Source organism: Harpia harpyja, chromosome 6, assembly GCF_026419915.1.
Source record: "Harpia harpyja isolate bHarHar1 chromosome 6, bHarHar1 primary haplotype, whole genome shotgun sequence".
Taxonomy (NCBI): Eukaryota; Metazoa; Chordata; class Aves; order Accipitriformes; family Accipitridae; genus Harpia; species Harpia harpyja.
This window is the reverse complement of record NC_068945.1, coordinates 12965704-12979197: the sequence shown is the minus strand read 5'-3', so window position 1 is coordinate 12979197 and position 13494 is coordinate 12965704. Positions and strand designations below refer to the sequence as shown.

Sequence of the window (13494 nt, the reverse complement as noted above, 5' to 3'; positions counted from 1 at the left end):
TATTGTCTTTTGCATAGTTCACTTGATTTGGTATTCTGTGTTTTTGATTGAATGTCTAACTTTCAGAATGTAGTAAGTTCTTTTAAGTAAATGATTTGAGGCTATCAGGTTTTTGATGGATGTGCTAACTTCTCAACATCCTGAAGCTGTTAGTGTATCTTTAAGTGCTTATATTAGGAATTAATTTTCTTAAAACTATTAGTGTATGTGTTACTGCATTGAACTTGGGTGAAGTCATATCTTGATTATTTTTACAAATGGAGTCTCAGTAGAGGTAAAATATATACAGAATGTATAATAGGGAAGATGTAAGACTCATTGACTTGAGAGTACAAAGTCTTACCAAAACAGCTCTGTCTGTAGTACTGATGGCAAGTATACCTTCAACATAATTGCATCTACTGCTTTTTTTTAAATTGAGGTGCATATATAATCATGTATATTTCAGTCTAATCTCTGGTCAAATGGTGCAATTTCCTTTGGTCTCACAATTTCAATGTTTCAAAACATCTTCCAGTAGAGTAATTTCAACTCTGTACTTAATACCTGGCCCTCCCCAACCTCCCAAATTACCTTTGATTCCTGGAATATGTCGTGTAAACTACCTTTACATTAACACAAGCAATCTGCCTGCTTTCGGCGCTGTATGTTGCAGCTCTTCAATTTCTTGGAGAGCTAATATCAAATCTTAACCTAGAATAGTCATTATCTTTTGTCTTTTTGTCCTGTGACTTCTCCAGAAGTAAAGTGTTAGGCCGTTACTCTCTGAGTGAATAAGAGACTTAAATAAAATGCTAATTTACATTAATTTATTATGTAATTGTGTCACTGAGACAGCTGTGACTCTGGTTGTATTTAGCTAATTTTTTTTGGTGTGATTGAACTCTCAGCTTCATATTTGGTGACTTTTTTCAGTCTAAGCTCTAAGCAGAATCATCCATCCAGTGAGCTGGCTTTTTAGCCACCCATGAGATGATTTCTGTAGTTCTGTTCATAGGTTTATAAAAGTGTTAATATGAATCCTGGATGAAACAATGAAATGGATGAGGTAAATTGGTATCCTGTGGGTTTTCACATAACTACATCTCTGCGGATCGTTGTTATCCCATCCATGAACCCTTTTAATTTCTTAAAAAGAGACTGGAAGATTTTTCAGGGTGGTTTTTTTTTTTTTAATTGTATTTCTGTTCACTTACATTCCATGTGATGTGATTTGTGGATATTTTTATTTAGAAAATGTTAGACTGTATTTGTCTTTCTGAAAGAGGAGGTTGTTGGAAGCACCAAGTGTCTAATAACTGTTGCATTGAGTTCACACTTTCTATCCCCCTACTGGAGTTCGTTTATTTTTTGAAAAGTTCTTCAACTTGATGCTATGGAAGGGGACTGATCATGGCTGTTTTGTTTCAAGGATTTGTCTGCCACCTGCTGGTGAGGTGTTTAAGTGGTGTTAGAAATTATATTGTGGTTTTGATTGGATTTCAGGTATTGCTTAACTACAATAACTATAAATTTGAAGAAAAGTGGGGGTAGTAACTGCTTATTGCGAACTTGAAAGCAATGTGATAAGCATCCTTGTATGGTAAAATGTATATTTTCAACCTAGTACTGATATAATGGCTCCAAACCAGATAAATCCATGAAGAGCCCAGGAAACTTTTTGACAAAACAGTTTTACTTCCCAAAAATTTTTTTTCAGAAATATTTTGGATTCAGCCTTCTGACAAGGGTTCCCAAGAAGCCTTGCCTGGACTTCTGATGGCTTGTTGTAAAACCAAGTGCTTGTTTTTTGGAGGGGTTGCATTTCCGCAATCTGTAACTTCATAGTAATACTCCTTTGAGTGCCCCACAGTCTGCAGTTGCTGATGGAAATATTGGGACAGTTACAGAGCCAGGAATCTCGGAAATTCCAATTCTGTGGCTGCCGGGGGATCTCAAAACTGAGGAGTGGCAGACACCAAAGGTTTAGGGGCTTGAGCCTTGTGTGTCAGTAGGTCTGGATCAGTCATACAAACATGCAGGATTTTCCAGCTTTGTATCAGTAAGCTGAGTTATCTATATATTATACAAGAAGTACATAGCACTCCTGTGGCTGCTCTTTTGTTTTGAAAATACAATCTTCTGAAGACTGAGTTTTTTAATCTCTAAAAGAGAACAAGAAGCTCAAATCCAATTAGTTTCCTGCAGTTCTGAAAACTTGTATTATGGACAGTGCTGTTCCTGGGGACTGTATTTTGCTGCTACAAATTAGGGCTATACCTCCCTTCACACACAGACCTGTTGAGGAAATTCTAATGAAAGGCATGTTCATTGAGCTTTTTCATTCTCTTGGTTATAGACAGACACAAGGACAGGAGAGAGAAAAGCAGCATGTGTAAGTTCTACTCCCCTTATTGCACTATAGTGCATGTGACTGATCTGTACACTGGAATCACAAAACACCCATAGGTTTTGAATCCTATGAGAACTTGTAACTTTCTTCATCAGGAATTGAGTATAAGGCCCTAACTAGAGGTATCTGGTATTCCATAATATAAAACTGGTATCTAAACAACTGTATTGTAATTAAGAGTTTTTACTTTTTCACACTCAAAGAATAAAATTATTAATTGCTTATGAGAGTAAATTATTTAATTTCTATATCTGCTACCCAGAAAATGTAAATTTGTCATTTAAAAATCTTCTGTCTCAATATCTGGCAGATACAGATACTGGGTACAAACACAAACTCTTTACAGTGGATGCTGTAGCACTCAATTGTGTTTATCTGCAGGAGCATCTTTTTTATTTTTTTGGTATTTTATTCCGGTGACCTGCTTTTTGGAATACTTGTAGTTGCAATTATTTTTTCCTTGGTGAGATACGAGAACTGTGTTGCAAAATAAATGGTTATTGTTCAAAATTCTTTGAAGTACTTTGTATTGTGAAAACAGGCTTCTTTGCTAATCAGATTTTTTTTTTTTTTTACTGTTTTCTTTGACTTGTGTAAACTTACCGCATTTTTACTCTATTAGGTGTTTGTTTGCTTGTGGAAAGGTTGCAAAGTATATAATACACCTTCAACAAGTCAAAGTTGGTTGCAGAGGCATATGCTGACACACAGTGGGGACAAACCTTTCAAGGTAAGGTTTATTGTAACATATATCATCCTTATTTTAAAAATGATCCTATTTATTTTTCCTGATACAATATATTAATTGAAAAATGCCATCGCAGGAGGATTTCTTAAAAAGCATCCAATGAGCTGAGCCTTCATCTTTGCAATAATAGTCCCTAAAGGTCCTGTTCTGTTATGAAAACAGGTGAAGATACCATTATTGCTTCTCTATCCCTGTTTCTTTTAATCTATAAATGGTAAGGGAGTGTAAAACTAAATAGTGCTGAAGATCAGGTTTTTTGTGCATTTTCCAGTTGAGCTGCTTACTCTGTAACAGTGAGATATTTTGCCCCATGCTTTACACGTCCACATTAAACTTTGGATCATGCCTGATGGTGCACATTCTGTGCTTGAATAAGAGCTGATTTTGTTAAGAAAATTCAGTTGAAACACAGTCAGTGACTATTTATGGTTAACCTCTCTGAGAATAATAAGGAAGTCAGGAATGCAGGACCATTGAGCTGACTGTATTTCCTGCATAGTATTTTCTAACTTTCTCTTTCTTTCTCCCCCTAATCTGTACCTGCAATTCTAGGTATAGTAGTGTTTATCATTCCCATATCCACCAATCCGTTATTAATGAGTTGCTTCATCCTCTTATGGATACAGTTGGGGCAGTTCATAGCTGTCAGTCCTGGATCACTTGATGGTAAGTCCCACCCACACTACTTCAGACTGAAGTTCTCCTTCCATGTAGGATATGACAATGAATTAGGGGTTTTTTTTTTTTTGGTTGCTTTTTGTTTTGGTTTGGTTTTTTAAGTTTAGGTAGCATTTTATGCCTTCCTCTTCCCCACCCCCTAACCCCACCAAGTTTTAGTCACTGTTTCTCCACTTCCCTTTCCTCTCTTTCTTCTCAGGTTAATATCTTCTGGTTTGTGGGTGGATTTTTGTTTGGTTGGGGGTTTTTTGGTTTTGTTTTTTTTTTTAAGGCAGCTTTATTACTAAAAAATACTTTTCTGTTACAGTGATGTCTTCCAGAAGTTACTTCTTCTGTGTAGCTTATAACAGTAGTTATGACAGAAAACAAAACTAAACTCAAAACCTAGAGAGTAAAAATAGTGCATTGCACGTGAAAAAGTTTATTAATAAAGGTTAGACTTATTTCCATACTGAACCATGTAGTTTAATTTGAAAGTCTCTGACTGAGAGTGATCAGGAAACTTGCTCTTGAGGTTATCATACCCTTTGTTCAAAGGAATAAAGTTAGCATGCTCTTGGAAGCATAGCATAAGGATCATAGATCCCTGAAAGTTCGCAGATGTGATTGTTCCAGCAACTGATCTAATCTTAAGTGCTAATCCCTGAATAAAATAAAAACGCCAGTCATCAGAGGAGACTTGTACCTTAGGTCTTCTCATTTTGGAATTAAATATTTTACATACCTTAAAGTATAATGGCAAGCTTTTGTCTTGAAGGAAAGTCTTTCAGTAGGGTAATTTGTATACTTATTTGGTCTAGATCAAAGAAACTCAGTCTTAGAGACACTGGGTTTAAAAGAGGTGGGCATAGCTCAGAAATACCAGTAGTACTTTTGAGTCTGTCAGAGTTACCTGGCAAAGTCAGTAAAAGTTGGTATCCCAGTTTTTTAGCTAGGCTGGTTACAGCTAGAGGCCTAAAATTTAAAACAATTAGTTCTGATAATAATCATCTTGTGTTAAACATGTGTTACTTCACTAGCTGATTTTCTGTACTTTCTGGTCATACTAAGGGAAAGAACAAAACACAGGCTAGGATTGCAGTAGCTAATCATCATGGCTCAGTGTATGTCACTTCAGCATTTTTTCCTACTGTTGTCTTTAGTCCCTCTGTTTTTTTTTTATCTCTTTATTTCTCAATCTGTTCCTGGGGGCTTTGAATGGAGGATAATTGTGGTCTGAGTAGAATTTTGTAACATCTTTTATTCCCCTGCCATTTATGCTGAATATAAGCTTCAGGGCTCACATGAGGTAGCCAAGTATGTAAGTGTCTGTGATAGCAATCTATTAATTAACTAGCCCCCTTTCCTCACTTGCTTCTTTTCTTTTACAAGCTTTTGAAATCTACGGTCCGATACAAAAACACTTTTTAAGTGTTGGATATTAGTCTTGGATCGGTCCAAGAACAGCCATTACTAGTTGTTTTATGGCAGTCATTCAAAAACAGAGCAAATGTTTCCGTTTGGTGCATTTAGCTGTTCTCATAAATCTTAATTGCTCACCTTTTAGGAAAGCCAAATTTTTTCAAGTCAGTTGGATTAAGGACCTCTTGTTCTTGATGATTACTGCAGACAAGATATCTCCCAAAACCTAAATTACAAATGAAATTTCTATTGCCTTGTGAGAATATACTTGAGTTCTAGCATAGGAGGAAGGAATCTGTCATTTTAGAGAACTTGCTGAAAATACCTTTTCATTCAGTGTTTATTTAAAAAATAAGTAAATGAATGTCAGGATTTTTGAGGAAAGCCATAAAAGACAGTGATGGAAATAGTATAGGTGTATGCTGTTGTCTGAAGAACTGCTGTTCAGGATGTTTTTAAGAAAAGCAAAGAATGTTAGCTAGGAAAGTGACAATTAAAAGCATGGAAAATTTACTTTTGTGAAGGTAAAAGAACACTATAATCGTATAATGACCAGAGAAGAGTAATAAATATATGGCAGGTTGCTATATTCTCATATTTCTAGTTAAAATAAGAGACAAGTATTTTCTAAAATTGAAAGGCAGTTGGGGACTGTCTCAGGCATAAAGCTCTCCTTTGCACTGTAATTACTCTGTTGAAGGGTATGTCCCTATCCTGTCACCCTTTTGCTTGCAAGTGGACTCATTTTATGTAGTTGCCCATTTTGGGTTTAATTATCTATTTTTGTGATACACATGGTGGTGTCCTTTGATTAAAAGCTTATCCAGCTGTAAATGAGATGCTGTGCTTTCATGTTAAAAGGTCTTTGTGGGTTTACCTGCCCTTTCCTTGCATTCGTATAAACTATGTGACTGTGTAATTAATTCGTCACAGAAATGAACTCAATTCTAAATTACAACGGCAAAAAGTTTCATATTTTTCTAAGTTTCTCCTGTTTTTTCTGTTTGTGTGGTTTAGTGTGTCGCCCTCAGCATTAATATTGCATGCAATACCTGTGTCACAGAAAAGGTAAATTTCCTTATGAATACCTGTTTTTGAGACCTTTGTTATGCTATCTCCATTTTTATATGGGGCAATTCCTGGTAGCCTATGTCCAGTTCATAAGGAGGAGACATTTTATATCTGAGTCATCTGCTGAACTAAGGGGAAAAAAAAAAGATACCTTAGATCTTTGGGCAGAATTCAGGACCTCAGTTCCCCTTTAGTCATCATATTGCTTTTCTGTGTATTCCCTCCCTTTTTTTCTAAGTTTTTAATACTGCTGGCCTTGTGTTTCCTGTGGAACACATGGATGGATTTTTTTTTTTGCTGTTTTTTTTGAGGCCATCATCACTAAGTTTTGTTACTGAAGTGTCTTTTCCTAGGGCACCCACCAATCCCTCTACAAAAGAAAAAGCGTCCATCAAATGAGACATAGTTACCAGTGCAGCTAGTTCTCAGTCTGTAGTCAAATACGATTTCTGCAAAGCAGCATGCTTTTCCAATCCTACTTTTGATAAGCACCATTTCCTAGATTTGTTTTTCTTGTCAAGAGGAACAAACAAACAAACTGGTCTTGCAGAACATTTTGCTGGTTGAGAACTTACCGGCCTTCTTTGGCCCACTGTTAGGTAGTTTTGAAGTTATTCTGCTCCTCTTAATACCTGAAGTTCATTGCTCTTGTGCTGCTGGAAGTTTCCTCTTTGCTTATTGCAGTCTGATTCTATTCATCCTTTAATTTTGTTGTTGTTGTTGTTGTTGTAGAGATTCATTTAATATAGGTATTCTCAGAGCATGTTAATTGTTTCTCTGAAGACATTTAGTATGTTCATGTTTGTGTATGATTTTGCATTCAGAGTTGAGAGAGAAAAACATAAACATCATTCTTTTTTAGTTCTGCTGTTGCGTAAGTTTTGCGGCTTTTTAGAAACTGGTGGAATATTGTGGAGTATCATCAACATGTAGTGGTGGTCCTGTCAAGGGTTCAGCAACTTAAAAACTTTCAGGCTTTCAGAGCATGTAGGCAGGTGAATCTAGAGGAATAATCCACTGAGTTAGAAAACGGATGCTGGTAACGGTCTTTGGCAAGCTGAGAAAAAGTGAATGAAGAAATTCTATGTTACTTGTCTTAAACTTGGCTGTTAAAAATAATAAGTATCTGAATAGTTAATCTGCTGTGACAACCTGCATTTTCCAGCATGGTTTCTGGTACTGGGGAAAAAAACACCCCCAAAACCCAATCAAAAAACCCCAACAATAATAAAAAAAAACCCAACCCCCCAAAAAAGAAGTACTACTTGCCATGCCTTGTTACTGTACAAGGCATTGGAAGTTACTTGAAGACATATCAAATGAACTCTTAAAATGTAGTCTAGGTGACCACTACAAGATGTTAGGCACAATGAAAGGACAAATAGTAAGAGTGAGCACAAAACAGTGGGAGATTTTATGCAAAATAATTGCATATAGCAATCTTCTGTAAATATAAGACTGCATGTGGGTATGCTACCAACTGCTTTCATATACTGATTCCAGTGGGTATGCTCTTAATGTTAAGATCAGTAATGCAAGGTTTGCTCATGAGGAGTAAATGCTTTCAGTAACGTTGAATGACAGTACACAAGTTCATTGGAGTCTTTCATCCTTTGTTTAGAAGGCGGGAAGAAACTAATAATGAAATTTGGTGCTCATTCTACCACCTGTAACTTCCAGAATTCATTAAGGGGTGACTGTATTTGGTATGACTCTCAGTAGAGTAACACTTGTTGAAACATAGAAAACACAGACAAGCAGCTTCCAGTCCTCATTTGGAATTCATGTCTGTTACTCTCTTGGCAGAATATCTTCTATCCATTAGAGCACTGCAGATGCAGATAGAAAATGTAAAGGCATTCTGCCTGAACACTTAGATGTTGAGACAATAAGAAGGTTTATCCAGATGTCTAAAATATAACTTTTAGATTTATTGGAAAAATTGCATATTGAATATTCTAAAAAGGAGATTTGGTTATTTTGAATTTAGGAAAAAAACCTGTATTGCTAGATATTTTTATATCCTGTTTGTTAAAGTCACTGGTCATTACTGCCCATTAATAATGGTGGGTATGGGTACACTGGAGAAATTAAACTTCTTACGTGTTGACTTATTTTCTCTTGAAGTAACATATCCACCAATCCGGACCCAATCTATCATATTTAAAATCGAATGCAAAATTTTGAGATTTAGGTTTTGGGGGAAAAATGAAGAGATTGGTTTAAAGTTGTGCATAATAGTTGAGTTTGATTTATTAGAAGCCCTCTAGATCTGTATAATTATCTGGTGGGAAGCTGATTTGGTGTGACTTACCGTCCAGAGATCCTGAAGTGACAGCCTGAACTGCTCCTTTATCTTTGGAGAGAAGAGACTTTACCCATTAGTAACGGATTGCTGGATATATTATTTTAGAGAAAAAAAGAAAAAACCAGGTAAGATTTTTCTCCTCTTCTACTATTTCCTGTCTACTACAAAGGCACTCTGTGTCATCTTTGCTGTATCAGCTGTTGGTTATTTGATGACGTGATCAGGTAGTCTCAAACTACACAATATCTGAATGTAATGATTCCTGCAAATAATTCATACTGTGGCTGCAGACTATAAATAGGCATTCTGGAAAAATAATCGTTTCTAGTTGCAAGTTGCATATATTGAAGATCTAAGGATGCTGGTTTGGGGCTTTTGAAAGTAAAACTTGGGCAGAGCAAGAAAAGTGGTAGCTTCTGTAGATAATCCATATAGAGTATCTGTGTTTTCTTTGTACACGACTAGACAAAAGTTATGACACTGAGTCAAACTGCAGTTTGTCATAAAACAATGTTTCCCATCTGACAAGAAATACAATTAAGCCTTATGAACTTGTGTTTTAAAAAGTTTTAGAAATGTGCCCAACACAAAGTTTATGTGTTGTTTTCAGAAGGTATTGCCTTTTGATATTATATTGTAATAAACTTGGAATGTGGTAATGCATGCACTGTACTGAGACTTTAGGTTATTTTTGACCTCTGGCAGGCATTGGCAAGACTGAAATATTAATTTCGCAGTGTGATTGAACTTCAAAATATGGGGGGTTTTGCTGTTTTTTCTGTCAGTGTTTGGCAGATCTAAGTTTAGGTTTAGTTGCTTAGTTTAGTTTGATGAAACTGCTTTTATGGGCAAGACAGATATTTCAAGGACTTAAAAACTGGAGAATAAAAAATTGTTTGAACTAATGTACACATGTATTTTACCTGTATCTGTTGATGGTGAGTTTGATCATCTTTAATACAACTAAGTGGGTCAGGTTGGGTGGGGCTTTGAGCAATCTAATCTGGTAGGAGGTGTCCCTGCCCATGGTAGGGGGGGTTGGAACAGGATGATTTTTACAGGTCCCTTCCAACCCAAAACATTCTATGATTCTGTAAGTATAAATTTCAATCTTCATTATTAATTTGAAGTAATAAATATTGCATTGAGGTTACTGTAGTGTAAATGAGATTTGGATCTTGAGTGTTTTGAATTTCATAGATGTGCTGGGATTTCTTAGCATGGTGAGTCACTACAGTGTAAGTATACAATATTGCTGTTGTTGGAACATACAAAATTATAGGGCAAGGTAAAAAAGTGTAGGTAGGTTTTTGCTAAAAATCTTCACAAATCTTAAGATACTTATTAGTGGGTGAGACAGGGAGGAACAAATACGGTGTGAAGGATCCTAAAGCTTTTTGCCAGGGAATTATATGTTTGTAGCTAGCTCAGTACTTAGAAAACTTTCCTTAACTTCCCTTAAAAAAAAGGAGGGGGGAGAGAATAAAAATGTGAAAAATGTCCTCCTATTTTTTTGTCTTTTACAGTCTTGAAATGTACGTACATATTTTTAGTCCTATAGCAAGTATTTAGTCCTTGGGGATGACACAGGTTTTTCTCTTCATGGACACTATATTGTTTTATGAAGATCATGGAAAATCATTTGCTAGGTCTGAGGCAAAAATAGACTTTTCAATTCTGCAGCCACAGTTGGAAAACAACACAGGTTTTAGGGACAAAACAGCACAGCTGGGTTTTAGGGACAAAACATGCTGAGTGGTGTTCTACTGCTGTTTTCTTGTCTTTCAATCAAATTTGCAGCCTTGGGGCAGATTACTGTAAGAGCTTGCAAATTCATCTTTAGTCTTCAGAGGAACCTTAGCACTGCGTACATAGTTGCAGCGTTACTTATTCCCAAACTCCTGTTGGAGCTGCCTCATCAGTTTGCTTTGACGGGAATTGCTACAGAAGAGAGGTTGTTGTGGTTTAACCCCAGCCAGCAACTAAGCACCACGCAGCTGCTCACTTGCTTCCCCCTGCACCCAGTGGGATGGGGGAGAGAATTGGGGAAGGAAAAAAAGAAAAAGTAAAACTTGTGGTTTGAGATAAGAACAGTTTAATAGAACAGAAAGGAAGAAAATAATAATTATAATAAAAATAATAATAAAATGACAATAATAAGAATTGGAATATACAAAACAAGTGATGCACAATGCAATTGCTTACCACTTGCTGACCAACGCCCAGTTGGTTCCTGAGCAGTGATTCCCCCCAGGCCAACTCCTCCCAGTTTATATACTCGGCATGATGTCACACGGTATGGAATACCCCTTTGGTCAGTTTGGGTCAGCTGTCCTGGCTGCGTCCTGTGCCAACTTCTTGTGCCCCTCCAGCCTTCTTGCTGGCTGGGCACGAGAAGCTGAAAAATCCTTGACTTAGTGTAAACACTATTTAACAACAGCTGAAAACATCAGTGTGTTATCAACATTCTTCTCATACTAAATCCTAAACATAGCACTGTATCAGCTACTAGAAAGAAAATTAACGCTATCCCAGCTGAAACCAGGACGGGTACAGATGGAAGAGCTGAGGAAGAGGGGAAGGAGGGGGAGGAGCAGAACAGATGTGGAAAAAGAAGTTTCCAATGGTTTAGAGTGGTGATGCGGTTTGTGCTACTGGCTGGTCAACTCATTTGCCCTACTGCTATTCTCTGGATAAGAAGAAAAATCAATCGTGTGGATACACAATTCATTGCAGCCAATGATGGAATGCGTATCTTAAAATCACTTTTCTATTACCCTTGCAAGGTCAGAGCACAAAAGAAAAAGTTTGTGCCTCCCTCCCCAACTGTATAATTTAAATACTCATTTTGCAAATGAAATAATTGTAAATATAAACCAAATACTTATAAAAATACCAATAATCATTGTAGCCAGTACTAGCTTAGCTGCACGTATCTTGCGATTTCTGTGTTTCTGCTTAATTATTGTTGGACCTTTTCTTATTTTTTTGTTTGAGGAGGAGAGGCCATTTTCTTTAAATAAGAACTTTCTTAAATACTTCTGAAGTAATAGTAGCATCCCAAAATACATGTATAAATAATTAATACAATGTTCAAGTTACTGAAGTTAAAAGTTTTAGACAGAACTGTAAGATAACTGTTTATTGCCTTTGTATAGCATTTACAAAAAGCGTTAAGCTGTTTCAGATTTAATGTGGGTAAGGATGTATGGTTTCTTTACTTCTGCCTGTCACAAGAAAGGAGGACGTTGGAGAACATTACTGTTATCAAATGCAGAAGATTGGAGAACTGTTGAGAAATACAGAATAAGAGTGCAGTATTTTGAAAGACAAGGGGATGTTGGTCTGTGAAGGGGAAAGTTATTCAGAAGCATGCATTTTCTGTGGGAAGAGTTTGTCAGTGCATTGTTTGAGATTGGTTTTATGCTATACAATACTATAGAATATTATATAGCATAGAAAAAATTATTATACCATGGAATAATTATTGAGAGTTCTAAAGTTCAGATAGAAATTTATTTCAGGTTGTGCTTCTGTTTTTCTTTTTAAGAATTGCATGGTCATTAAGAATTTCTTTTCCTTTTAGTGTGTTGGAGGTTGAGCAAGAAAAGTCAAACTGAAAGATCTATCAAACTCCTGTGAATGAGTGCTGTATAACATGCTGATACAGTTGTTCTGTTCTTTTCTCATTAGTGTGTAGTTGGTGGGTGCAATGCCAGCTTTGCATCTCAGGGAGGACTTGCCCGTCATGTGCCAACACACTTCAGCCAGCAGAACTCTTCAAAAGTTGCCAGTCAGCCAAAGGCCAAAGAGGAATCTCCATCTAAAGCTGGAATGAATAAAAGAAGAAAGTTAAAGAACAAGAGACGACGATCATTACGTAAGTATTTCCAGAAGTAGAAGTTCTTGAAAGTTTTGTCTTGGATAGGAAGTTCCTCTTCAATGTGGTTGTTTCTCTGCAGATGTGGGTCTGATAGAGTTGGTGATCTTTAGCATTATATTGTTGGCATCCCTTGTGGTGGGAGGAAAACAATTCCAGATTCTGTGTTCCTTTTTAGGGTAAAGCATCTATGTGTTCAGTAGCAAAGATCAGTTTTCTGTGAGCAACAGTTTGAATTTACAATTCAAAAGATGCTTTTCGTTTTAGAGTCACTTTTGGTTTACTAACTATGTTACTGTTGGAAAATGTTCTGTTTAGTGAGGATGAGATCTGAAGTTCAGTACTGCAGACAGACATTGCAGATTCATATAAATTAGAGATAAATGCATATTATATAAGCTCTCTTTTGAGCACATTTCATTAGCTTAATGACAGTTTTGTGAGCATAACTAAGATCTAATTTGGGGCAGATTTGACTTGCTACATTTTTTAAATCTTGCTCTGCACAGTTGATATTTGTTAATTTTATGTGAACCAATGTGCTGAGAAGTGTGATTTATCATTTAAAGTGAGAATTGTTTCCTCTAGCAAGTAATAATCAGTTAGCTACTACATTTTCTAGTCTGGTTTGATCCAATTGTTTGATTCCTGAGTTGTCCTAGCATCAGACTAATAACCATGTCAAATTTATTTAGAGAACAGAAATGGTTAGGAAAGACTAGGCTTGTTAAAAACATTACCTTTGTTTTATAATTGCTTTGGATGCAACTCTCCAGTACTGAACTGATTATTTACTAATTTCGAACTGTTACAGTGACAGTTAGAGACATGTAAAAACTGATTTAGGTTTTTTTTTTTCCTGCTGCTATGTCAACAGCTGAAGAAAAAACTTCTATTAATTTTTGCCTGTGGTGTAAAGGCAACCTTACAGTATTGAAGTGCCAGACACCTTTTTTATGAACCACTGGACCTGTTATATCTCATACTGTCCACAGAAATGGAGCTCTGTTCATAAG

At 36.3% G+C, this 13494-nt stretch overlaps 1 protein-coding gene across 5 annotated transcripts in view; it reads left to right on the top strand.

Annotated features, from left to right (window-relative positions):
* Positions 1-13494, top strand: part of AEBP2 (AE binding protein 2) — a 51741-nt gene that overhangs the window by 19895 nt on the left and 18352 nt on the right. For 4 of the 5 annotated variants that reach the window (XM_052789591.1, XM_052789588.1, XM_052789587.1 and 1 more), the window contains exons 3-4: positions 3015-3122; positions 12292-12478. In XM_052789591.1, coding sequence (XP_052645551.1) covers positions 3015-3122; positions 12292-12478 — 295 coding nt within the window. The remainder of the gene's footprint in view (positions 1-3014; positions 3123-12291; positions 12479-13494) is intronic. The other variant, XM_052789590.1, reaches the window with a different exon arrangement.